Source organism: Mustela nigripes, chromosome 1 (genome assembly GCF_022355385.1).
Source record: "Mustela nigripes isolate SB6536 chromosome 1, MUSNIG.SB6536, whole genome shotgun sequence".
Lineage (NCBI taxonomy): Eukaryota > Metazoa > Chordata > Mammalia > Carnivora > Mustelidae > Mustela > Mustela nigripes.
In genome coordinates, this window is record NC_081557.1 from 37,146,231 (window position 1) to 37,173,002 (window position 26,772).

General features: G+C 48.2%; 1 protein-coding gene across 1 annotated transcript in view; it reads right to left on the reverse strand.

Annotated features, from left to right (window-relative positions):
• Window positions 1–4,467: 4,467 nt before the first annotated feature.
• The window catches only part of SPON1 (spondin 1), a 256,164-nt gene continuing 233,859 nt past the window's right edge, over window positions 4,468–26,772 (reverse strand). The window contains exons 8-16 of the mRNA XM_059407970.1: window positions 19,084–19,285; window positions 17,998–18,138; window positions 17,276–17,351; window positions 16,210–16,392; window positions 11,261–11,431; window positions 11,007–11,174; window positions 10,101–10,265; window positions 7,955–8,218; window positions 4,468–6,063 (exon numbers count right to left, since the gene is read on the reverse strand). Of these exons, the coding sequence (XP_059263953.1) occupies window positions 5,900–6,063; window positions 7,955–8,218; window positions 10,101–10,265; window positions 11,007–11,174; window positions 11,261–11,431; window positions 16,210–16,392; window positions 17,276–17,351; window positions 17,998–18,138; window positions 19,084–19,285 (1,534 nt within the window). The 3' untranslated portion in view covers window positions 4,468–5,899. The remainder of the gene's footprint in view (window positions 6,064–7,954; window positions 8,219–10,100; window positions 10,266–11,006; window positions 11,175–11,260; window positions 11,432–16,209; window positions 16,393–17,275; window positions 17,352–17,997; window positions 18,139–19,083; window positions 19,286–26,772) is intronic.

Here is a 26,772-nt window from a genome sequence, read left to right on the forward strand (position 1 = left end):
CGGTCCTGCAGATGGTGATATCCCTTCTAGAAGAGCTGAGGGAGCTTCTTAGAAGCGGTGCTTTAGCCAGAGCATTATGAATTGGTGGGGTCTCAGATGGGGAGCACAGGAGAAGAGAGGGGATGGGAAGGAAGGCTGGGGAAAAGCCTAGGTAAAGACATAGAGTTGTCAGAATGCAGGGAGTATTCTGGGATTGGAACCTTAATCTAAAATGACTCTAAGTGCAATGGGAAAAAATAATGATAAAGTAGACCAGGCTTGGGGTGTGGAGAGCTTTAAATAGGATGGCCCTTCTGTACGTAATGGGGAACTGCCAAGGATTCTGAACAGGGAGTGCCTGGATCTAATCTAGCGGTATGGATGACAGACAGCTCTGAGGAAGGGTGGTCAGGTAGGAGGTTGTTAGAGTCATGGACTGTATCTTTCCAATTTGTTCTGCCACCCACATTATTGCAGTGGCCTTTGAAGTAGTCTTTTTATTTGCATTTTGCCCCCAGAAAGCTGTTCTGTAAATACAGCTAAAGGGATCTTTTTTAAGGCCATAAATTAAATGTTACAGTACTGCTTAAAATCTGTCATCACCTCATTGCACTTGGACTAATACCCAGATTCCTTTCCATAGTGTACAAAGCAAGCTCCTTGCAGGATCTGTCCTTTTCTTGCTTCTCACACTCAGGCTGATGTGCTCTCTTAAACCCTGTAGCATGCCAGAGTTTCCCAGACCATTGATTGACTTGACTGTTCCAATTTATCTTTTCGCTTTTAATTTAGACCAGCCCCCTGTAACACCACATTGCCCTGTATTTACTTAGGGACACATCACAGATGAGGATTTTATCTGTCTTGTCTGATCTGTACTTAAGTGTCATAGTCTCTGTGAGTGCAGGAGCACATCTGTGTTTACTGCTTTACCCACACTGCCTGGCATGTGCAGAAAAACCATTCGATGAATGGTTAAGGCACACAGGCAACTCTCTAGTGGCAGAAATACATGGTGATTGTGGCAGGTACATGCAGGGTGAGTCCAGGAGGCATTTGGGAATGCAGATTGGAGCTCCAAAGAGGAGGCTAGGACTGCAAGTGCAGGTTGGGAATTTATCTATTTTGATCTGGTGATTACAGAGGTGGGTGTTGCTTGAAGTAGAGTTTATTTGAGGGAAGATTCAAGGGTAAAGCTTTTGGGGAAGACGAACATTTGGGGATAAAACAGTAAAAAGCAGCACAAAGCCAAGAGAAGCAACCGGAGACTGGAGACTCAGGAGATTATTGTCAAAGAAGCCAAGGGGGTGGTCAGAAGGTGTGAGTACTGTACGGATTATTGGGGTGGGGCGTGGTGGGGAGTAAGAGGCAGCAGTGATTGTGTAGCTGTTGCTGAAGACTGAAAGTTTTGTGTCATCTCATTGTGGGAACCAGATGATAGTGTGTTGTGGTGTGATTGGAGGACAAGGAAGTGGAGGAAGTGTGGGCTACTGTTCTGAGAAATTCTGTGGCAAAATCAGAGGGCGATGAGGCAATTATCCTGCTTGCATATGGTTGGATGTTAGAGGAGTAAGAAGAGCCAGGGCCTGGTCCTTAATCCTAGATAAGTAGGTTTAAGGTCTGCCAGTAGGTATTGCCGGTAGACACAGATGCTCTGGAGACATCCAGAGCCTGACAGTTTGTGGGGCGGGGTGGGGTGGGGGGGGGTCCCTTTCTGCCTGGGGGTTGTGAGCGGCGTGCAGGTCTGCACTTCTGAGACTGTCTCGGGAACAGCCCGTTTGAAAACTTGTTCCTTCCCACTGCGGGGGAATGATACTTTTGCTAAATGTTAATTTAAAAAAATCCAACTCTTAGAAAAATAATCATACTCTTGGATATTGTGGCAATGTCAAATGAATGACTATAAAAGTTTCTGAACACTCGTTTTCAATTTTTGTATCTCATTGTAGGCTGGTGATGGTTGGTGGAGGTTCGCAGGCTGCACGTCTCTGCATAGTACCAATGTAGTGGGTAAGGGAGCAGGAGATTGAGGTATTTTTCACAGGTGCTCCTTCTGGCTTCCTTGGGCTCGTGAATTCCAGGGGAAGATCGCAGTAGGAAATGCTTGCCTCCTAAAAACACAGACTCAACTTTTTTTTAAACAGGAAAAATACAAATTCTACTTTTATAAACATCAGGTCTTGTAAAGGAGTCAGTAATCTTGAATAAGATGTTTGCCCTCTTCCCTTCTGCTAATACTTGGAATCATTGGAAGTAAAAGAAAACCGTTCAAAGACATAATAGTTAAAATGTGAGAACCGTTAACTGACATATGAGAAATCCTCGAATATGAGAACTATTACCAGTCAGTTCTAAGGGCAGGAAGTGGTTAAGAACATGTTCTGAATTTCATGAGAATTTAGAGCAATATGAGAAAATGTTAATGAATGCTATCTTATGTTCAACATTGTAAATGTTAAATGAAAAATCTGAAATTGCATTTTGGTCTGATGAGAGCCGGGTTGAAAGTCTTGCATGTATACTTTGTCAGGACATTTTCAGTTAGAGGTGACAGATGCAAGTCAGGCCAGCTTCAACACAAAGTGGGCATTTACTGGTTTCTGAGAAGTGGGGGGCTGGTGGGGTGAAACTGGCATCCAGGGACTCTTCCATCGGCGTGCTGTCACGACTCGTTCTCAGGATGAGAACTGGCTTAACCGGGGAGAGGAGGTGGAGAAGTCCTCTAGTATGAGCCAGTCTGTGTCAGAGCCCGAGCCAGAAAACGGGAATTACCTGGCTTCCGCTCTCATGGCTCGTCAGGACCACAGCAGTGGTTTGAATGTGGGTTCCCTGTGCTCAGCCATGGCAGGACTTCTTGCCTCTCTTCCCCATTGAGTGTATAAAACTTTCCAAACCCACAGGGATCTAAAGCAGGGATGCTGTTATTTAAATCTGACGTTTTTGTACAGATCTTTTGCTCACAGATTTCAGAGGATTCAAATTGAAGAATTATCTTCATGCTCATTAGCATTCAGTTGCTATTTATAGTTTTACAGCATCTCCTTTTCAAAAGAGACTAATTTATTTCACTCTTTCTCCCTACTTTGGGCGATATGAAGAATGGCATCAATCACTGTATTGTTAAAATTAATAGCACCAAATAACCAAAGAGTGGGATGAATGTGTCTTCCTTGATTCTGTGTTGTAATTAGGGATTAAACATGTATGTTTACTCTTACTTGGACAGTAGTGTCCATTTCTTAAGGGTGTATTTAACTCGGGGTGGGGGGGAAAGGGACCTACTGTCCTGGTACACTGTAATATTTAGCTCCTTTAATCTCTTGCCTGAAACATGTGGGCTGTTGTTAGGTCACAGAGATCATTTGATATAGAGAATTATTGTGTATTGACATTTTAGCCACAGATTTGGCCTGGACTAAGTTTCTGGAGAATTGTAGTCTTGTGAGCATATGTAAGAAGTATACAGACTTCTGAGTATGCCTAAGACATGTTTAATACACAAAGTTTAAATTGTAAGCATAGCACGATATCTTTAATTTTTTTTCAGTTCTGGGTCTGAAGAAGCCCAGGCTTTATTCTCTTTTGTTACAACAGATTTCCTTCAATTAATGCAGTGGCAAGGAAGGTGGCAGGTGAGTGACCCATTGTCTGCTTGGGGAATAGATCTCTAAACTTACTGTCCTTTTAAAATGTGAATGTAAATTGGGTTACAGCTGGTTTGTCATTGATGATATATACAACAACTGTAGCTCCCTTTTATGTGGTGGTTCTCACTGGGTGTCTTATGAGCAGTTTTTTATCTCTTGTAACATTTCATTGTTGTAGTAAAAAAAAGTCTTTATTTCCAAAAGGATTGGTTAGCCAGGAAAACTATAAACTACCTAACCCAAGACTTTGGTAAGAAAGAGATTGGATGCTTCTTATAAAGTTCCCCTTGCAAAAGAAATAACACTTACGTAACAAGAAACAGGTTACCCATTATCAGCCATTAAACTGTAACCTGGTTTTAAGTCTCCACAATTAGTATTTAAAATGTATCCTAGAGAGACCTGATAAGAACACTAGACACTAGGGTGGCTTGTCCTTAGACTTACATAGTAATCACTGATATGCGGAACTTTGATTTTTGTGAGTTAAAAATAAGTATGCTAGGTATAATGTTGCACAAGTGAGCAGATTCTGTATCGAGACTTTCTGTCCAAATTAAACTCCTTATTTCTTTATATTATGCTCCTTTGTGGGGCAAGATAATTCATTTAAAGATTACGAAGTTAATACTGGAAACAACTCAGAAGTTCCAGAAGACTCTGGGATGTGGTAATAATGGTCCCTCTCCAACGAAGGAGCAAAAATCATGCTGAATATGAATCAGTGGGCTAACTTAAAAAGGCCCAACCTTCTGTATCGTTCCAATTTTAGTATATGTGCTGCCGAAGCAAGCACAGGCCCAACCTTCTGAACACTTAATAGTTTAAAAACACGAAGACAGACCCAAATGAGTTTTTTATTGAAGATTCAGGGCTATATCATATATATGTGGTGTTTGGAAATATCCTGATGTGTTTAATGCAAATTCTTAAAGTACTGTACTCGAGACACTGAATGCATCTCATCCATGGTACATATTTGGACTAAGCGTAATGATAAACCTGCAACAGAAATGAAAGTTTTAACAATAAACGAATGAGTAAAAACGGCTGCTGTACTCAGCTCAGTAAAAATGTCTTCTTACACGAGTTGTTGATAGTGAGAATCCCTGAATTTGATGCTTATGCGTGCTCAGAAGGGGAAAACCATGGCCTTGGAGGACCAGAGCCCTGGTGTGGAAAGCCCAGGTAAAGTTTGGCTTTCTCCAGATTTTCCTACCCAGCCCAATTCTGTACTCTTCCTTTCTCCCTCGATTTCTGTCTTGCTTGGTCTCTGAAATACTTTTTCTTTCTACATCTAAAACTTTAGGCTTAAAACAAACTCTTCAAAGTATAGATAGTATTTCTGTTCAAACAGTGGCTTGGTGGGATGGGGGCAGACACTGTTAACTAAAAAAAAAGGCCAGGTGTGTGTCCGAAGATATTAAAAGCTCAGGCTGGGGACTGCTAGGGAGGCCAGTTTTGCTGCCTTGTTTCTAGTAAGGATGAGGTCAGAAGGTTTAGAAGGCTGGCTTGGCTTCTCCGGAGAATTGTGACGCACAGAAGAAGAAAGCTAGGGAAAAATCCTTTCTAGACTTAGTACCTTTTACTTCAGGTGTAATAACTGGCGAGCTTACATTCCAGTAAAGCAGCCGTCATTCTCCTTTCTCGGGGATATCAGGAGCCAACATTAGAAGGGGAGATAAATGTATTCAGAACTTCAGAATTTCTGGAAGAAAAGCCACCCTCTATCAGTGCTCTTCATGTCTACCAGCTGTTTTCCCCACGAGGAGACTCAGCAAAGGACTTAAAGTTCCACTAAATGAAAGGACATGGGCAGACAAGAGGTTCCTACATGAGCAAGCAGGCTGAAGGAAAGGAGGAGAGGCATTTGTGCTCTCCGTCTCAGCAGGACAGCTTCCTCCCTGCTGTACCCCGAGACTGAGATCTGGGAGTCCCTTCCAGCCCCAGCTGCCTCCCTGTGGAGGAGGCCAGGCTTCTGTGTGCCCCCCAGGTGGGACACATTTCCGTCTAGGACAGGGGGGCTGGCACTTCTCACTTCTGTGCTGGAGGAGGGCCAGTTGGGGAGGAGGGTGCCCCACGCAGCCTGTGCCTACCAAGCTGTGGACAGAAAGGATGGCCCCGGCCTCCACAAGACTACTGGGCGAACCAGACTGCAGAAATGAACACTAGCAGATACAATTTAAATTGCCTTAAACAACAAGCAGACAGACACTCCAGCCATTGGTGACTGTACGAATCCAGGGTGCGGCCCTGGACCACTGACACCCTGGCTAACAAGGGTGCACATTGCACGCTCTGATCTCCTTCTTGTCCTTGCAGCTGCTAAACTGGGAGCTTTTGAACCTCTTCTTGACGGTCATGTAGCGTTCCTGGATGCCGCCGCCACACAGTTTAGTGCATTCCGACCAGGCTGTCCATGGGCGCATCCTGCAGCCTGGAAGCACGGGAAAGCCCAGTTAGGGCAGCAGACATCTGGAGACTCCCCCCTCCCCCCCGCCCCCTGCCCAAATGCTGAACTCCAGTACACAGCTGTCAGGCTGAAGGGTCTAGGCTTCCCTGCTCTTGAATGAAATGATAGGTTGAGTTCAACAATGGCTCAAATCCTTATTAGGGAACTTCTGCCCCTCTGACAGCCAGCCAGAAATGACCGATCCTGCTTTGTAGCATTTCGTCAAGGGCAGGAGTCCGCATCTCCACTTCCAGAATCTAGGCTGGGCTGTAGGATCTGTTTTGGCCAATGGGACAGGAACAAACAGGGCTTGGAAAAAAGCTGCTGGGAACACTTCTGCCACCATGTAAGCGAGCTGGCTAAACTACTGGAGAGGCCATGTGGAGAGGCTCCAGCCAGCCCTGTGGAGGCCCCAGAAGTGCAGGGGAGGCTGGTCTACACCTTCCAGCTCTGTTGAGCCTCCAGCTGACTGGAGCTTCATGGGTCTCACCAAGACCTCAGAAGATCGTCTGGCTGAGCCACCCCAAGTCCCTGGCCCAAGAATCACAGTAGTGATTATTTTGGGGCGGCTTGTGGCTGCAATTAACCACTTTCTCCTAATGCTTTGCTCCCCATGTACTTGGCTTCCTATAAACTCAGGTATAATTTCTTATTGCCTCTACACAGGTAAATATGGCTGCCTTAAAGAAAACTTCCCTGGGGCACCTGGTCAGTTAAGTGTCTGACTCTTCATTTCAGCCTAGGTCATGATCTCAGGGTCATGAGACGGAGTCCTGTATTGGGCTCTGGGCTCATAGGACTTTGGCTTGAGCCGCTCTCTGTGCTGCACCCCCACCTTCCCGCTTGCTCTTGCGTGTGCTCTTTCTCTCTCTCTCTAAAACAAAAACCCTCTTCCCTGACTCCCAGAGGTTAGGTTAGATCTTTTGGAAAAAATGTTTCCATGGCCCTCTATGTTACTCTTGTATAACCAAGCACGGTTATCATTATCCATCCAATATTGTGCTAAGTTTCATGGAGAAGACCATGGCACAGCGCCTGCTTGGCACATAGTTGGGCTTAATGAACATCTGTTGAGTGACTGACTGACTATACTATCCAACAGACACCACTCGCATACGTGCATGGCTCCTTAACAGAAAGGAAGGGAACTATCAGGGAGCGTTTCATGATCTGCATTTTTCTCTTTGTCTTAGCTGGAGGTAAAATGTCTTAAAGAGGAGAAAAAGGGTTAACTTGAGCTGTGCCTTTTGAAATAGAAACTCCATACCCATTAACCTTTAACTTTACATGGTACCTTCCTCACCCACTCCAGGGAATCTAAACACCATCAGTTGTCTGTACCCAGGACTGAACCACGAGTCTTTCCAACTCAGTATCTCATCTGATTGCTAATGATACTGCAGTCCTTGCCTGTGGACCAGCTTATTCAACAGTGAAGCCCCAGGCTGGCTTCTTTTTCTTTTTCTTTTTTTCAAATGCTGGGGTAGGGGACACATTTTCCTGAGCTACAAATAGAACTAGCCTTTGTGCCTGTGTTTGCCATGTCCACACCACTCAACACAGGTCTGTTAAAGTCCCTCTTGCATAAAACTGCCTGCAGAATCAAGTCTTAAATCCTCAGCAGGCCACTGGACTTTTTATGATCTGGTCCCCCCCTTCCCTATCCCCCCCAGGCTGTTTTCCTGCCTCTTCCCTTGGGCTGTGCTCCACTGCCTCTGTTTCATCGACTGTCTTATGCTCTTCGGCACTTCTCTGCCTTTGCAAGTACTCTTCCTGCTGCCTGGGATGCAAGCCCCTGTCAGTTTTTCAAGACCCACTCGCATTTCCCCTGTTTCGACAGAGCCCTGAACTCCAGCCTCCCGTTCAGGAGCAATACCTGGGAACGGCTCGCCCTCTGACTCCTCCCGCAGCTGCTCACTCCTCCGGCTCTCTCGGGCCTCCCTCCAGCGCAGCTTCTGGATGGAAGGATTTTTCAGGCATTTCCGGACGCGGCACTTTTTTCGCTGTACAGTCTCTGGGCAGGGTGCACCTCCAAACTGAGGCTCCATGTGGATCATGCGGGTTCGAATCATGTGGCCTTTCCCACAGGACTTGTTACATTCTGACCATTGGGACCACTCGGTGAGCTCGCAGTCGATGGCTGGCAAGACACAGAGGGGCATGAGTGTAGCTCACTCCCGCCTAAAACACAAGGCCACTTAACACCTTACTTTGAACATCTCAATCCAAGCCTGTGAGAAATGCAAAGAAGGTGCTAATAAAACAGACTCCTAGAAGTGGACTGACTTCCTCCAGCCTGTGAGGTTGGTAAGCAGCAGAGGCAGGCTTGGTGCCCAGGCCTTAATCAACATGCTGTGCAGACAGGACAAAATGCTTTGGGGGGAACCTGGCAGATATGTTCAGAGCCTCTTGCCCTGCCCTATATCTGGAATATTGTCAAATTAGCCTCTAGTGGCATAGAATGGCCTCTCACGGTCCCAGGGACTTGGATTTTCTCAGGGAAGGCACAGCTCACTGGTGTGGTCTTGCACAGCTAGACCCTGAAGGACCAGAAACCAAGGCCATCGTGACTTTTGCTGTAGGACCGTATAGCTTGTCTTGTTAGACATCATTTGTGCAAAAAACATAGGAGCCAGAATTGGGGAATTCAGTACAGAAGAGGAGCGAGAACAAGTGGTGTCTTATGGTTTATCAGGGTTACAGGCTCTAGCAAATTTACTAAGTCAGGATCTCACAGATGTAGGGGGGAAAACCCAACAGTTGGATTCTCACAGAGGAGGCCTAGAATTCTGGACTTCTCACTGGCTTTGCAGAGGAGAGATCCAGGCTGGATCTAGGAAGAACTCATTTTGGTCAGTAGTTTTGGGCCTTTATCCCTGGGAGCTCAGGCAGCTTTCTTACCTGTAAAATGTGGATAATGGTATTTTCCCCATTAGGTTGTGAGGATTAGGTGAAGTAATACTTCCAGCCCGGTTTCTGGGGTACAGTAAATGTTCATCTTTCTTCTCCATTCAGTGAACCCTGTGACTACATGGTTACAGGGGTAGCTATCTTGGTCAGGAGTTCGGGAACCCCAGCTCTGGTGAGCTGGGTTGAATACAGGTCATTCTTAGTTGTTAAAAGCCACAGTTAAAATCTCAGTTAGTTTAATGGTCTTGGGTGTTCTCCACCCATGACCGAGTCTGGCTGGAACAGCACAGGACCTGTAATGTGGAACATGAGGCCTATGCTTGTCAAATCTAGTGCTTGACACGTTGTGGCAGTTATGTGGTTTAATTCACAGAGCAACCTAGGAAGTGTGTCCCGCTGTTTTACATATGAGGAACAGGGATGCTAAGTCATCCGCTGAAGGTTGTACAACCTGTAAAGGGACAAAGCTGGGACTTGAACCCAGGCAGGCAACCTGAGTAGTAACAAGGAAGACAGAGCAAGAAAAACCAAATGTGTTTCAGAGGAAGCCAGAAAACAGATCTTAGCAAGTGTGTTTGACTTTCTACCTCCTAAGAGAGAAATGGGCTCTCTCTCCTTGGAGGTTAGTACCTGCGAAATATAGCTCATCACAAGGGTAGGGGTTGGGGGAGTTGGGGTCAGGCATCGAGTCTTTCATGGCTTGTCTTGGCAAGGCTGCAAATGTATAGGAGTCACTGATTTAATGTCCACCCTCTGGTCATGGGTAAATGGTCCCAGGGAGAAGGAAGAGAAGTAAAAAACATGGAAAACTCATGGATCAGATAGTTCTTAGGGTTTTGGGGTGGGGCGGGTGGGGAGACAGGCCCTATGTGATAAGGCATCTTGAGCCTGTGCTAGGTGTTCAGCGTGTAGTTTGGGTGTTTTATAGCCGGTAGTGGGCTCCCCTCTTGCTGCTGAGGAGACTGAGAGTTCAACAGCTTTGCTAACAGAGACCCAAAGCCCATGCCTTTTCTCCCCAGCAGACAGCTGTACTACAGGACCTGGCAGGACGACCCCCACCCAGCGCTGGGTAACAGGAAAGCGGGGTGGGGTGGAGGAGCCCCAGGACTTACGGCATTCAGGCAACATGCACTTTTCCACCTGCTCCAGCTCCTCATTGCAGTCCCCGAGTTCGGCCAGAGACTTGAGCATCCGCTGGCGGGTCCGCATGCCCTTCCCGCAGGTCACGCTGCAGTCACTCCACTCAGACCATGGGGACAGCAAGCAGGGGATGGTATCTAGGCCAAGAGCCAGGTTTGCCCCTGAGAACAGGCTCCTTTTACCTTCTCTGCTCTCCTTGTCCCCCCATCCTCAGCCCCCCACTTTGGCCCCTGGAGTCTAGTGAAAGGGACTGATGGTTTCAGATGCCCCAAGGGACCCCACTCAGCAGGAATTGGCTCAGCAGAATCTTGTCACTCCTGCATCTCCCCTGGGGGTCAGGACAGCAGAAGTAACTCCATAATATGAATACCCAAGTCCTCGCCTGAAATACCACCCAATCCTTAAGAACCATGCAATAAAGTTTTGGATACTTGCTAAAATCTTTGAATGTCTGGATGCTTGTGTGCCTATGTATGCTTGTGTACGGATGTGTGGGCCTGTGCATATTTTTGCATAAAGCTGGGGTTGTAATGGTTTATGAGGCCAGGCAAGGCCAATGCAGAACAAGAGTGGGGGGACCTATGACCTGTGGACTGAATGTCCCGCCTGAAAGTTCTTATTCCACTCCTCCCGCACAACCAAGGTACTCTGGGGTCCTATACAACACAGCTGCAGGTGGATGCTTTCCAGAGGCCACCAGTTTGCCATCTCAGCATTGCTCCCAGTGTTCCTCAAGGGAGGCCCCTCTCTTTGGGTCCGCTTGACGGACAGAGGACCCTGTTTTCTCCCAGCACCTACCCAGCCTCCAGTCTTGCTGCTGGGGAGGTAGTAAGGGTGCTGGGATCCTCCACACCACTCCCAGCCCCACACCCACTCACGACATTCGGGCATCATGCACTTCTCCGCCTGGGATGTCTCAGCCTTGCACATGGAGCCGTCCGCCGGGCTCATCTTGACCATGCGGTGCCGCTTCTTCATTCCCATCCCGCAGGTGGCGCTGCACTCATCCCACTCGCCCCACTCGGTCATCAGGCAGCTGCTGGGAGCTGGGAGGCCAGCCCTGTTGCTGTGGTGTCTGCGGCCTGGACCGCCGCCCTCCCCCTCCCCGCACTCCCTGGGCGACTCTACTCACAGCATTCCTCGTTGACTGTGCACTTCTCCGTCTCCTCGGTGGGCAGCGTGCACACAGAGCCATCCTCAGGGAACTGCTTCACATACCTCTCCCGGGACCGCATGCCCATGCCACAGGAGATGCTGCAGGGTGACCAGGTGATCCACTCGGACATGGTGCAGGTGGAGCCGTCTGCAACACACGAGCGGACGCTATGGGCCTGTGCGCCCAGCTCCCCGGGACAGGGAGCCAGAAGCAACTGGCCAGCTTTCCCGTCGCCTGTTCTTGCCTCTTCTGTCCAAGACTAATTCACCATATAATCATGGGTTTGTTTTTGAGTTTTCTGTCCTGTTCCGCTAATCTATAGGTCTATTTTTGCGCTAGTACATGGTCTTAAGGGGAAATACACAGTGTCTTCAATAAATGGTGTTGGGAAAGTTGGACAGCTACATGCAAAACAAGGGCATTGAACACTTACCTTACACCATGCACAGACTCAAAATGCATAAGGGACCTAAATGTGACACCTGAGAGCACAAAATCCTAGAAGGGAGCACAGGCAGTAGTTCCTGATAATCGCTATAGCAACATTTTTCTTGATGGGTCTCCTGAGGCAAGAATTAAAATCAAAAGTAAACTATTGGGATTACATCAAAATAGAAACTTCTGCACAGCAAAGGAAACAACAAAATAAAAAGGCAGTTTATAGAATGGGAGAAAATATTTGCAAATGACCTCTCTGATAAAAGGTTACTATCCAAAATATATAAATAACTTAAAAAACTCAACACCCCCCAAATAATCCAGTTAGCAAATGGGCAGAAGACATGAACAGACATGTCTCCAAAGATGAGCAACAGATAGCCAACAGACACATGAAGAGATGCCCGACATCACTCATCAGGGAAATGCAAATCACAACTACAATGAGCTATTAATCTCACACCTGTCAGAATGGCTAAAATAAAAAATATAAGCAGCAAGTGTTGGCAAGGATGTGGAGGAACAGGGAAGCCTCATGGACTGTCGGTGGGATTGCAAACTGGTGTAGCTACTGTGGAAGACAGTATAGAGGCTCCTGAAAAAGAACGATCATGGGGCACCTGGGTGGCTCAGCAGGTTAAGCCTCTGCCTTTGGCTCAGGTCATGATTTCAGGGTCCTGGGATCGAGCCCCGCATCGGGCTTTCTGCTCAGCAGAGAGCCTGCTTCCCCCTCTCTCTCTGCCTGCTGCTCTGCCTGATTGTGATCTCTCTCTCCCTCTGTCAAATAAATTAAAAAAAAAAAAAAAAAAAAAGAACAATTGTATGATCCAGTAATCACACTACTGGGTATTTACCCAAATTAGAAAAAAAACCACTTAATTTGAAAGGATATGTGCACTCCTATATGAATTGTAGTGTTTACGGTAGCCAAATTCTGGAAGCAACTCACGTGTCCATCACTTGGTGAATGGATGAAGAAGATATGGGATATGTATTTAATGGAATATTTTTCAGCCATAAGAATGGAACCTTGCCAGTTGCAGCAACATGGATGGAAGTGGGGAGGAGAATGCCAGACAAAATAAGTCAGACAAATCCCAGAGGATTTCCCTTAATGTGGAATTTCAGAAACAAAAATAAAGGAAAAAAGAAGTCTTATTAGGTTTGTTTCTTAACTATGGAGAAACTGACAGTCACCAGAGGGGAAGGGGACAGGGACAGGTGAAATAAGTGAAGGGGACTAAGAGTACAGTTATCACAATGAACACTGTGTAACGTACAGAATTACTGAATCACTGTCTTGAACACCTGAAACTAATGTAACACTGTGTGTTAAATATCCTGGAATTAAACCTAAAAAAATGAAACGGGATAGCTACTTAAGGGAAGTCAGGCAGTTGAGGATGGACAGGAACTGAAAAGGTACACATCTTGAAACCAGTTGTTCTCCAAGAAGGCATGCCTTCCAGGTACATAGGGACATTTAGGATCCGCGGAAATCTGAAAGCTGCCTGGATGGGGAAAGGAATGTTTTATTGTACATAAAATAAAATTTAAGATAAGTCATAATCTAAAGTTACATGGCTGCATGGTCTAGGATTATCCTACATCTAAGACCATTAAATAAAATGAAAAATTCACTTCCTCTGTCACGAACTACATTTTAAGTACACAGTAGCCATGTGTGATGAGTAGCTACTATTTTGGCCAGTATAGATACAGAACTTGCCCATCACAGAAACTTCTACAGGACAGTGCTGGAAAGATATTAATATATATTCTGAGATATAGGGTAAGCTCTTTTGCTCCAAGGAATCAGAGATTTTTTTTTAAGTTGTTGTCTAAAGCTGCCAGTTCCCAGTCTAGAAAAATTAATAAGAATTTGGTTACTGAGGGTGAAGATTGTGACTGGCCTTTGGACACAGGGACATGAGAATGGACACGGGATGGATTTATACCCAAACAGTTGATTATACTCAGTGACCCCAGACCACACACTGCCTCTACAGAGGCTGATTATAATGGGGGAATAAATGGTGGGGGGGGGGCGGGGGAGGGCTTGTCTATGTGTGCTAGAGAGGGGGACATAACCAGTCTGCTGTGTTGATATCTTGGGCATATATGGCTTTGCTCCCATCACTAGGTGTTAGCAAAGGCCTTGATCATATAGTAGACACTCTGGAGGTTGGTGGAAAAGATCATCAAAGCTCTCAGCATGGCTTGGTAGTCCTGTTTCCAAGTAGTGGTGGGGGTGCCACTCCTGGTGGAAACAGGTGAGCGGGTGGATGTGCATGTGTGTCTGCCTGCTTAGTTCTTTAAAAAAAAAAAAAAAAAAAAAAAAAAAAGCAATGAAGTCTTTCATCTGTCCATTTATTCCTGTCAATAAAGATTTACTGAATGCTCTGGATGCTTCATGGTATGCTCTTAAGTTAAAAAGATGTGTAAGAGCTGGATCGTGTTCCATTTTAGAAAGAGATGGGCACAATAATTCCAGGTATGGAAAGCAGGACAACAAAGGTAAGCCCAGGGAATTGAGCAGAGAGGGGGGAAAACGCACTCCTTCTTGGAGTATGGGAGAAGATTTCACACAAAAGGACACATCTGAGTATATACTTTTGTTGGGTAAAGGGTATCAGCACTTAAGGTGACGGGAAAGCTTTCGCAAACACCTCTGTATAGAAAGTGCATGTACATGGTAGTAGGAGAAGCTAGAAATGATTGAGTGTGAGTCCATCCTGCCCATGTCCATGACTGTCACTTGCACCTGGGTGATGCCTAGGCATGGTTATTTAACCTACGGATAGTGCCAGTGGTGTGTGTAGTCAAGAAATCCCCATTGGAACCACACATTAGACCCAGAGACAAGGATAACAAAACGCAGCACACACTACCAATGAGAACATTATGTTCCAGTGTAATAATGGTTAAGGGAACAGGGCTCTACAAGCCACAGTTCAGGCTTTCCAGAACCTGGTAAGAAAGATGTTACCCCAGGAAGGCAGAATATGGTCCTCATCTACCTGAGTACATACTAACAGGTATACCTTGCTCTGAAAAAGCTCCATTCCTCCTGATTTCAAAACTTACTACAAAGCTATAGAAATCAAAACCCGGTGGTGTTGGTGTAAGAACAGACATACAGGCCAATGGACTAGAATAGAGAGCAAGGCTAGAAACAAAGTCTCTTGTCAATGGGCAAATGATTTGACAAGGGTGCCAAGACCATTCAGCGGAGAAAGGACAGTCTCTTCAACAGAGGGTACTGGGAAATTTGGGTCTCCACTGATTTAAGAATGAGGTTAGACTCTTACCTAAAATCATAGTCAAAAATTACCTTGAAATGGACCAAAGACCTAAACAGAACTAATACCAAAAAGCTATTAGGAGAAAACACAGGGAAAAACCTTCATGACATTAAGTTTAGCAACAATTTCTTGGACAGGACACTCAAGGCACAGGCAACCAAAGAAAGAGCCAAACCAGATTTCAGGAAAATTCAAAACTTGTACAAAAGGACAGTCAAGAGGGAACAGATAACCTAAAGAAGGAGAGAACATATTTGCAAAACCTGAATCTGCTAGGGACTAATACCCAGAATACATGGAGATAGAAGGGTTTGCTCCCCACCGAAGGGCCTTACCAAAGGCAGGAACGGCAAGAGACCACTGTGGGAGTATTTAAGACCATCCCCGGGAAGGGCCAGAGGGTGAATGACCTGCGGTGGGAGAAGCTTCCTTCAATTATCCTCGGCTTGGAAGTGGTTTTCTTCCTGCCATGAACCAGCCCCAATTCTGCCTCCCTTCCTGTTGTCTCAAGGCACCTCTGAGACAGTTAAGATCAAAGTCCCGTGAGAGACTAGATCTGTCCAGGTGGGGAGCTGGGCCATGACCTAGGAAACAGGCGGCTGACCTCAGCTCGGTGCCATTCTGAAGCTTGAGCCATCACCACAGCAGTGGTGCGAGCTCCTAGCTCAGGTCTGATTTTTGAGCAGTAGCAGACAGAATTCTTGCAATTAGCCTAGTGGTCCTGACAAAAGAAGTAGGTGCTCTCACTCAGGTGGGAGGGACATGGAGGTCCATGAATGACACAGAATCAGGGTGATGGATTCAACGGCGGCCAACTTGTTCTCGGTTCCTTCAGAAGACACTGGAGTGAAGGGGAAGCAGGCGGCGCTTCATAGTTCTAGATTTGTCATGCGATGTTTGCTAGCTCTTTAGTGATGGGTAGGTCACTGATTCCATGCTGGGAGGGAGTTGGTGGATAATATCAAGAATTCTTCTGATGTTCTAAGACACAGAGGTTTTAAGAGCCCCCAAGACATTGTTGGAGCTGGGGGGTCTTCCCTAGTGGTCCCCACTGGCCATGGCAGGCAGGTTCCGGGTGGCCTCTTAGGGACACTGATCAGGTACAAGGGGCCTGCAGAGGCAGGTAGCCCCTCCCTTCCTCTGGCTCTGCCGCCACTGTCACCCCTGGGACTGCACGCTTACCTTCATCACTGCAGCCAGGGCCCATGCAGGGCTGGAAGTCCTGGGTGTCCGGGCAGGGGACACTGAGGTCCAGCTGCGCCTTCAGCATGCGCTGCCGCATCCTCTTGCCTTTGTCGCAGGTGGAGGAGCTGCAGGCGGACCACGGGGACCAGTTGGAGTAGATGCAGGTTTCAGGGGTGTCATCTGGAACGAATGAATACATGACAGGTTTTCCCCTGGGAGCCTGTGGACACCGGGGCTGGCCCTCTCCCCCACACAAGCTCATGCGGGGTAAGGAGATCCCTGCCACCTGACTGGCCTTAGCAAACCTGGGTACTCACTGTTGGGGTAGAAGCTGCTACTTGCCTTGAAGAATTCTATTTTAATCATTGCAATAATATCTAAGCAACAGGGAAGACCTCTTACTGTCCCTTCCCCTCAATACGTGAAGGGCCCTTTCATTTCTAGTCCCTTCTTCCCAATGACCCTGTAACAGAGGTCACCTCAGGGCAGCCCGCATTCCTTGACCACGTACGACATGCCAACAGCATTCTAGAACCTTCCATGTTTCATCCCATTGGATTCTTACAGCCACTCTCAACAAGGCAGGTTCGGTGATCATCCCCATTTTACAGGGAGGACAATGTGGTAGGATGGAAGCTTCTTGTTCAAGGCCCCAGAAAGAGCCCTGGTTGTGTGACTCTAGATCCCATGAGGAAACAGGCTCCACCCTCAGCTCTGCCCCTCCCCCAAGGGTAGGATCCCTTTCCTCACTGGGGAAGTGGGTGCGTCCACGCCAGGTGCACAGGCTGGTGTGTGACAAAGCCGAGAACGCTGGAGATACCATGTCGCCCCTCCAAAGGCGCCATGCCTGTGGACACATATTCCCATATCCCACTTACACCAACTCCCTTCTACCTGTGCCCAGTCCTGGCCTTATTTTGGATGATCTTCTATGCAGAAGTCCTCAAAGATGGGATTAACAGGTCAAAGGACCAGATGTTTTTGTAGCTTTTAGCACCTGTTCAGAAAACTGCTTTCCTAAAAGGTACTGTCAGTTTACGAAGGACGACGGACGACTACATACCTTCATCTTTCTCTTCTGGAGCCAAATCTGCTACAATATCATCGACATTATCAGGTACAATGTTGCATTGTTCCCCCTGCGAAAGAAGGGCTCACATTAAAGAATGGCATGTGTCGGGGAAGGAGGGATGCCTTAAAATTGGATGCCCGCCCCATGTACAAATCCCAGGCCACAGTGGAGTTCTGAGTCAACTTTTAGCATCGGACTGAAAGAGAAATGGCAAGAAAGCCACAGCTTCCCCCTTCCTGACCCATGGCAGGTATTAGTAATTAACTGTGGAACTCACAATAAAACCTAATTGTCTGGATCGAATCATTCAGTTGAGAACGACCTTACCCTTAGGTTTATTTTGCTCATTTATACCTTGTGAATAATTCACATGCTTAGAAACCTTGGGAGGGGTGCCTGGGTGGTTCAGTGGGTTAAAGCCACTGCCTTCGGCTCCGGTCATGATCCCAGGGTCCTGGGATTGAGCCCCACATTGGGCTCTCTGCTCAACAGGGAGCCTGCTTCCTCCCCCCTCTCTCTGCCTACTTGTGATCTCTGTCTGTTAAATAAATAAATAAAATCTTCAAAACAAAAACAAAAAAACCTTGGGAGGTCCCGGAGTTCTAAAGTCTGGAATATGCAAGGGACCCCACGATTCTTGAGCAGAAAGGGATACAGTCTGCTTAAACTCCTGGTGGGAAGGGTCTGTACCAGGGTGCGCTCTATGCCATTACCTTCCGGGCGATTCTCTCGATGACAACTCTGGCCACTTGAGTGATGGACCCACCCTCTGGATCGTAAAAAGGACTCTGAGGATGGTCCAGACTGGTCAGGGGCCGGATTTTCTCCTGGGGAATTGTGGGCTTGTTGGGTGACTGTGGGGGAAGGGGGGTGGAACACAGAAACACAGTATGGGAAACAAAGGAGTTAAAAACCGCAAAAGCAATTGGATTGTAATACGATCAGAACAAAAGCTGTGATGGAGATTTCACAACAGGTGTAACCCCTATGGCTGTTGATGCAATTCTATCCCCACTATGCACTGTGCAAGGAAATCGGTGACCTGTGCTTTCAGATCTCCCAGGTACACAAGATTCCATCCTGATGAAGAAAAGGTTTCAGAGAGGTCATCCCAGCCAGGAGACAGTTGACCCAGGCTGGCCTGAATCCAAAGCTCTTTCTACTAGACCAGGCATTAGCAAACAAATCCATAGAGCATCAGATGGTAAACATTTCAAGACTCTGTGGGCCCTCCTGGGTCGGCTACCATGACTCCACTCAGCTGTTGTAGTGAGAAAGCAGCCCCCGACAACATGTAATTGGGGTGGCTGGGTTTGAATTTACGACTCAGGTGGTATCCTGATTTTGGCCCACAAACCATAGCTTATCAGTGTCCCTTCTAGATGGTCCTGTCACTGGTTTTCTAAGGGCTTCACATGTCCATGCAGTTGGCGTGCTGACCACAGCTGAAGAATTTTAACATTCAGGACAGAATCCAAACTCCTTAACCTGGCTGGCTATCTGGAGACCTCCAGAATCTGGCCTAGTCTAATGTATGGACACCAACTTCGGTTCTCCATTCTCATCCCTTCTCTTGCCCTGTGCATACCTAGGAACTGCTCTCTGACCCCTCCCGTGGCCTCATGGCCAGCTGTGTGGGTCACACTGGATGGGATACGTGAGGGTGAGCCGATGCCGGCCCGCCCAACCGCCCTGGGTGTTCGTCTACATCCTTTATGTCAGGGCCCCCACAGCACAGGGCCGGACGAAGAGGAAGCAGCCGGGAAGGGTCGCCCGTCACCACCGCAGAGCTCACCCACCTCATAGGTCACCCCGCTGTCAGTGCCCGCGTCCCAGGGGATCAGGTCCTGCACCACCTTCTGGACCCAGCCGCACTCCTTAGTGCACAGATCCTCCGCAGACAGGCCCACGTTCCAGTCGGGGCTGGGGCCCATCATGGTCAGGAAGGACATCAAGTGGCGTGTCCTGTCCACAGAGAACTCGGCCGAGGGTGCAGCTCTCCTGGAAACCAAACACATTACATCAGGGGCTCTGGGGGCGCACACCCTGAAGGACGTCCGGCCAGGCCACAGCTAAGGGAGGAGAAGATCGAAAGAAGGTGGATTCTCAGTCTTCCAATCTCTGGCTTTAACCACGACTGGTTGACACCCTGTACTGTCCTGAGACCCTCCGCCGGCACAGGTGGAGACAATCACTTGCTCCCACCCCACCCGGTTCCAGTACGCTCGGAGCACTTGCTGTTCTGTAGATGCTGCTTGTTCAGCTGTTTGCTGTTCATTCTCACTAGATGGGAGCCCTGGGAAAGCACGGCTCTTGTCGGACTTCCTCAGGGCTTGGTTTCCAGTGCCTACAGTGGTGCCTGGCGCAGAGCAGGTGCTCAGTCCAAGTGTCTGAATAAATGGGAAAGCAACAATCTGTGTTATTGTAACTGAACTTGAGCTCATCCGCCTGATGCCCAGCAAAGACAATCACACAGACACGAGGTAGGCAGTTGGGGGAAGGTTCAAGAGGCCTCCAGACAGGGAGTTGGGAGGGCAAGCCTCATCCACCTCCCTGAGGAGGAAATTCAGGGAACTCTGAAGGCAAATGAGAAATTTCTGGGTTCAAAAGTTGCAACTGAGTTTCCTAATCTGCAGCTGCGATCAGTCCCCTTACCCCTTTGGTTAAGGGTTCCAGTCCCCACTGTCCTTTGATCATTCCTCAGTCTTGAGGGAATGGGGACGGCTTTCCGGTTAATTCTCCAGTTACTTGCTGCTGTGATGGGGTGAGGACCAGAGTTAGAGGGATGGAAACTTTCTGCCCACCTTTAGAAAGATTCTTCAGTTCCAGGTAGAAACCTGGCATTCTGCAGGACCGAGATGTGTGTACTTTGGTTACAAGCGCTCAGACTCTGTTCTCCCGAGAGCCTCTGGGGAGATTGGTTGAAACCAGGCTGCTTGTACACCCCTGTTTCCTCAGACCGACTCTCCTGACCCAGACAATCAGGTCTTCCTGGGGGTGACTGTGCCACACGGTGCTCCATTCCGGGTCCTCCTTGTGGGCAGGCTGCAAGGAACCCGTGGGTTTCCCTAACTCAAGCGTGAGGAACGCATGGCTTCCTTCCCTCCAGGCTCACTGCCGAGTGGATCGTCAGGAGCATTCCACAAGGTCCCGTGCAAGGGGGCTGGAGCTGGCCCTCCACATGCTTGCTCTGCAGGTCCTAGGGGACCCCACGTCTCTGGAATTCCTGCGGCGTAAGGGCGCATCTCTGCGGGCACATCCGCCTGCTGGCAGTGAACCTGCCCACTCAGTGTGCCTGCTCTTATCCAGCTGCCTAATGGGAGCCCCGCCCACAACTCCTAAGTTAAGAGAGTATAACTATGTAACATAGAGGCTTAAATCACACCCACTCCGGGGCGGGAGACACTCCTACCAAGAACAGAGAAGCCAACACACTTTTTCCCAAGTGAGTTTCCCAGCATATCCCTACCACAGTCCTTTTCTGTTTTTCCAGCCTGTTGGGGGCTCTAGGAAGTATGTGTTGCCATTGACTGCCCAAGGCGTGGGGCACACCTGTGTGGCTTTGAGCACGGACGCTGCTGGGTGGTCATCTCACAGTCGTCTGAATTGTTAGAAGCAAACCAAACCTTGGAAGGGTTTTGACAACTTCTGAGGCCTTCTGGGAAGGGCGAGGGAAAGCTTCAGCCCAAATGGTAAAGGTCTCTGTAAATACTGGCAAGTCTTGAAAACTACCTGTTGTTTTTGGCCTCATGGTAAACTACCTGCCAGACTTCTCCAGGTTCACAGCCTTAAACTTTACAAGACGTTTGACAAAGTCTTAAGGTGTTGGTTTCCTCCCCGTTTTGGACAAATTTTGCAATGGAGAGAAGATGAACTTATGACTTTCAATAAACACAGGCAGAATAAAAGTTTTGTATTTAATGCTTTTAATTCTAAACACAAGTCCATTTTAATTAAACTAGCAACCGTAAGTTAGTTTTAATACTGAATATTTTCCAAGATCATGTGAAAAAAATGCTTGGGTTAGTTTCTGTCTTTGAGTTTTAGAATGTCCAATTCTAATAAGCCCTTACTTTTTAACTGGCTAAATAGAACTCTTGTATAGATTAATCTTAGCAACACCATGCAGACTTTCAGAAACTAGCTCCACTTAGGACATATATGAACACACACAAACACATAAACAAAATGCAAACAGGATCTTAAAGGCCCAATTCCCAAATCTTTTTTATGACACAAATCTAACTGCAAGGTGGTACAATGTATGCGTCCATTGGTTGGTCATTTTTCTTGAGACTCTAACGAATATTGTGGCCAAGCAGTGTTGAAAAAAGAAAAAAAAGAAAGAAAGAAAGATTGCCCCATTTTGGAGAATAGAGCCCAACAAGTTGCATATGGCGATCAAACAGTCACTTCCCCATTTTTCACTCAGAACGCGGCCGGTGTTATTCAAAGATCCCAAAAGCTGCCCCAACAAACAAACCAAATGAGGCCCAGAGTATGGCCTCCAAGTCTTTTCCTCCACAAAATTCTAGGCTTCACCGATTAAACCAGATGGCTTCCTACTTTCTAGCACCTCCCTAAAAGTCAGAGCGTCACTGGCCGAACCCATGCGTTCATTAGTCACCCTTGTCTTAAGAAAAGGAAGCGAAGAGAAGCAACATCCTCTAATCGGAGGCAGCTGAGTGAGAGGAAGAAAGTCAAGAAAGCCAAACCAACAAGGAGGAAGAAGTAAGCTTCTGTCCCACTGCACAGGACATACCCGCCAAAGCCCTTTGTCCAAACCAGACCCCAAGCTGCCGAAGGTCAGTGGGGCCCTGAGGACAGGCCCCAGGACAAAGAGCCGAGGCAACCGCCCTGACCGTCAGCAGGCTCCCATCACCAGTGTGGGGGTCAACGAATCAGGAACACAAATCTCCTGCGGGCTCGCCAAATTTGTATGCAAACCCAAGGTCATCTGCCCAGTGCTCAGCAAGGACCATGGGTCCAGACACAGGTAAGGATTTATGCGACAGGCAGCCAAACGAGGAGACTGGAGGCCAGACCTCAGATCCACTTCCTCCAAGGAGCAGAGTCCGGGAAATTTAAAAGCAACAGAAAAAGGTCTGGGTAAAAAGAGCTGCAGCTGAAGCTTCCTGGTCCCATTAACCCTCGGCCAGTGGCACGGTGAGCCCAGCTCTGTTGCATGTGAGGCGAACTTTACAAATAACAACGGCTGACCAGTGCCCCAAGCCCCTTCTCAGACATTCTCACTGGATCCTCAGAACAGACCCGAGAGAAGAGTGATTGACACCAACTGATGGATGAGGAAACCCAGGCTCAGGGGGTTGTTTCTGTAAGGGGCCCAACATCACAAAGTTAAATGGCGGATGGAGACTGTGACCCAAGACAGTATTAGCTCAAGATAGTAGCTTTTCATTATCTGTTTCAAATTCCTTCTTCCTGACCCCTTTTCACTCCGTTGTGCCCTCCGAGGGGGCGTCTCCAAGGCCTGCTGCCTCCACTGTCCTCCGGGGGCTGCCTCCAGCAAGGCCCTGCCCTGGCCCCAGAGCTCCTCCAGGGACTCCCATGCTTCCCGGGCCCCATCCTCCAGGTGGTGAGCAGGGACCCAGCGAGAGCAGCACAGGCCTTTGCCTGACACCCCCCAAGCCACAAGAGGGGATTGTCTTCAACCTCTATCTCAAGCTGCTAAGAAGAGCTCTTACTTGTGGCCAGGGGAGCTGGGTGAGATCGGAAGTGGCGGCCCCCCCAGGGGGCTGGGGAAGAAAGTGTTTACTCACTCAGCACACACTTGGTGCTGGGCCCAGAGTTATTCTGTGCCCCTCCCCCACCACCCATGACAATCCCATGGGGTTAGAATTATGATCCCGTTTTGTAGAGAAGAAAGCAAGCGTATAAAGGTTAATGGACCTAGAGACCAGCTGGTCGGGGCTGAGGTGTAGAGGCAGCCCCGCCTGACTCCACACCCCCAGGCTGCTAATCGTGGGGAATCCTTGGCTGGGGCCCAGCTCGTCTGTTCCGTCCAGCTGGCAGCCGGTGCACCTCAGCGGCTTGGGAGTCCCTGTGTGCCTCTCTGGAGACCAGCTGCTTCTGGCTGCCCTCACCTGTCCCCCGAAGCAATGACCCCACACCTGCTCAGGCTTCGCAGAACTGGACCCCTTGGGCTCTGGCAGGCCGGAGGGGGTCAAACAACGAGCAGAGAGGGACGGAAGCCTTGGGTGTGCGTCCTGGCATGCTACATCTTATAGCTGCGTATCCTTGGGCAAATGACTGAAGCATTCTGTGCCTCAGTGTCCCAGTCTGTGAAATGGGGACCTCCCTAGGGCTACGCCAAAGGCTTAGTGTGTGTCATGAGAGAACTTGCATGCAGGACTTAGCCCAGTGCCTGGCCCTTGAGCTATAAGAACTCTATTGAGGGGAGCAGTATAGGGTCATACAGGGCTCAGGAAAAAGAGGGAAGGAGAGGGAGGCCTTCCTGAAACTACTTTACCTCGTAGCCCACTGCCAGGCTGGGTTCTGGCACATGAGCGCTGGAAGAGCCTGAGCCCCGGCTTTGGGGTCCGCAGCTCAGCAAGGCTCAGTGTCACCTTTGTCTCCAGTCTCCTGCCTCCCCCCCCTGCCCGGTGCCCTGGCCAGGCTAGCCGCAGTGTGGGTCCCACAGGCACTAGCACTGCTGGGGACGCCTGTCTTCAGGGGTGCACACGGAGTGGTCCCCGGGCAAATTACCGAGTCCTGCCCCAGGTTTACCGCATCAGAGACTCTGGGGGTGGGACCCAGCCTTCCAGATCAACAACCCCTCCAGCTGCTCCGGATGCATCTCAGGCTTGAGAACCGTCGCTCTGCTCATTTTGCAAGCCGTGGATCGTGAGCCACCTCCTCCTGGAGCCCCTCTGATGCCCCTGGCCGGGGCGAGCTGTGCCCGGGGTCTGTGTTTCCACACACTCTGAAAGTCTCTGCAGCTGTACCTCAATGACTGCCATTGCTCTGTCACCATGTAGTCATCCCCGTGCAGATGGGGAGCTCCCCGAGGCCAGGAACCCCTGGTCCCCCAGTCCCCCGGTGCCCCGACGGCCGGCTGGACAGGGCAGTGTGGGAGGACCCGAGTTCCAGGACCACCACCACCGGCTCTAGGTCTTGGCAGGAGGTCACTCACTGCCTTCAGGTCTGGCCCCACCTGCAGGGATGCTGTGAAGCTCCAAGGGGATGCTTTTTCCTGGAGCGAATGTCCCACACCTACATCTTCTGCTGTGTAGACAGGCACAAATTAGGGGCTTTCATCTTCTCTTCCCAAGCGTGCGTTCACTGGCTCCTCATGAGTGGTTTTCACAGCTTTTTTAAGGACCTAAGGACCTTCTACGAGAAGGGTGGTTGGGTCGCTGCGGGGCTGCTCACCCAGCAGCTAACAGGACGTGGGGCAGGGCCCACCTTCTTGTCCATGCGAAGCAAAGAGCGTGGACATCTCCACGGGATGTTGAAGACCCCAGCCCTTCTTGGCTTGGCCCCCTGGGGGTCCAGCAGTGCCATGGCTGTGGCCGGTGGACTTCCTCTTCCACTGCCATAGAGACCAACCCCTCCACCCGTTCCCTTCCCCTCTCCCTGGGCAGGTGGCTTTGAGTCAGGTTAGTCCCTTGTATCCTGTAAACCGTGAGTGACCCTACTCACCACGACAACCTAAAGGGCAAAGACATCCATTGGTGGGGAAACAGAACCAAGCCAGATCCCACACGCCGTCCTGATACTTGGCTCAGCTGGTAGAAGTGACCATCTGAGAACCTCCTGGGTTCACAAGGGACCATGCAAACTGTTCTCTGCAGGTGCATTTGGGCCAACTCTGAGGTCTCCAGACCTTGGTGAGTTTTAAAAAAGAGGAAATTTGGGGCAACCAACCTCTGCACAAAATGCCTGACCTGAGGTTGGGTAATAGGGCAAATCTGAATCTGTAAGGACATGAGAGCAGTTTTAGCAATTTTCTTGCATCTTCAGGTGTGCTCTGCTCCTTTTTCTTCCCCTTGACTGGGAAATTTGTCCCCTGACCCCCAGCTCATATAATACATCCTGGAGGAAGCATTTCCTGACCTCTCCTCAAATCCTTTAGGAGCCCTGGTGCACTTTCCCAGAGCGTGCCGAGCTCACTCTTTGCTTGGAGTTTATTGTTTAATTTCCATCTTGCCCATTAGGTTCCAATAGAGTAGAGATCATTTTTGTCTTGCGTATTATAGCCATATCCCAGAGCTGGCTCAGAACTTGGCATGCAGTGGGATCTCCTCAAATATTTGTTTTCAGTAAATTACTTAATTTATGAAATGAATATGGAACTCTTGTACTTCCTTTGACCTTCAGATTTAATTTAAAAATCACCTCAAAGTATTCATTACTTCTACAATAAAAATGCTATTTAAAATGATGAAATGGATAAAAATATATGTGAGTTTTCTTTGGGAAATGTGAGGTATGACTGGAGTTCTTTAATTTGTCCAAACTATAATAAAAATTCACATTCCTGCTTGCTTATATGTGATGTTTTCCCCTATATGACATTTTGTTAATTTAGTTTTATTTTCCTATTATGACTTTCCTATTATGACTTAAATTAAAAAAAAAGATTTTAATTATTTGAGAGAGAGTGAGTGTGAGAGAAAGAGCACAAGCAGGGCGAGGGTGAGGGAGAACAGATTTCCCACTGCACAGAGAGCCTGACGTGAGGCTCCATCCCAGGATCATGACCTGAGTCCAAGGCAGACGCTTAACAGACTGAGCCACGCAGGCACCCCTGGGATTTAAATTTTTATCGATTTTCTAGCAAAGATAGTTTATCTGGGCATACCATATAACAGTATATTATAAATCATGATAATTGATGTCATATTCAGGACAAGAAAGAAATAGAAATGAGTGGCAGAGACCGGAGATCCCAGAAACTTTAGATAAGGTGTTACACAAAACAGACTTCTCACGTTAGAGGTTAAAGGAAAGGCAGTGCAACAGAGGGGTTGGGCTTACTTAACTGCAGTTAAAAAATACGGATTCCCATCGAGTCTCATACACCAAAAGAAAGAAAGAAAGAATCCAGCGCTAAGTAGAAGCAATCAAATTATAGGAAAAAAGTCAAGTTAACCGATCCGTTGGAGAAATGTTAATTTTTTCAGCTTTGAAACAATAAAGCAATCACAAAAGTAACTAATTGAAGTGTATACACCAACTAAAGACATCTGTGTAATGAAACAACAGTGCTGAATTAGAAAGAAAAATGGCACGTTGGCCAAAACGTCTCCACGCGGTGTGACTGACAAATGTGACTATCTGTAGTAGACAAAGAGGGAATCCACATCTGCAAGAAAAATGCCACCCTCTCAGCAGATAAGGGAAAGCTACCAACAGACAGTCCACACCACAAAAACGGGAAAGGAAGAGCAAACAAAGACATGAGGAAGTGTGTCGCCTTCTTCCATTCAGACAGGCAGCGTGGGGTGCAGGGAAGAACAGAGAGT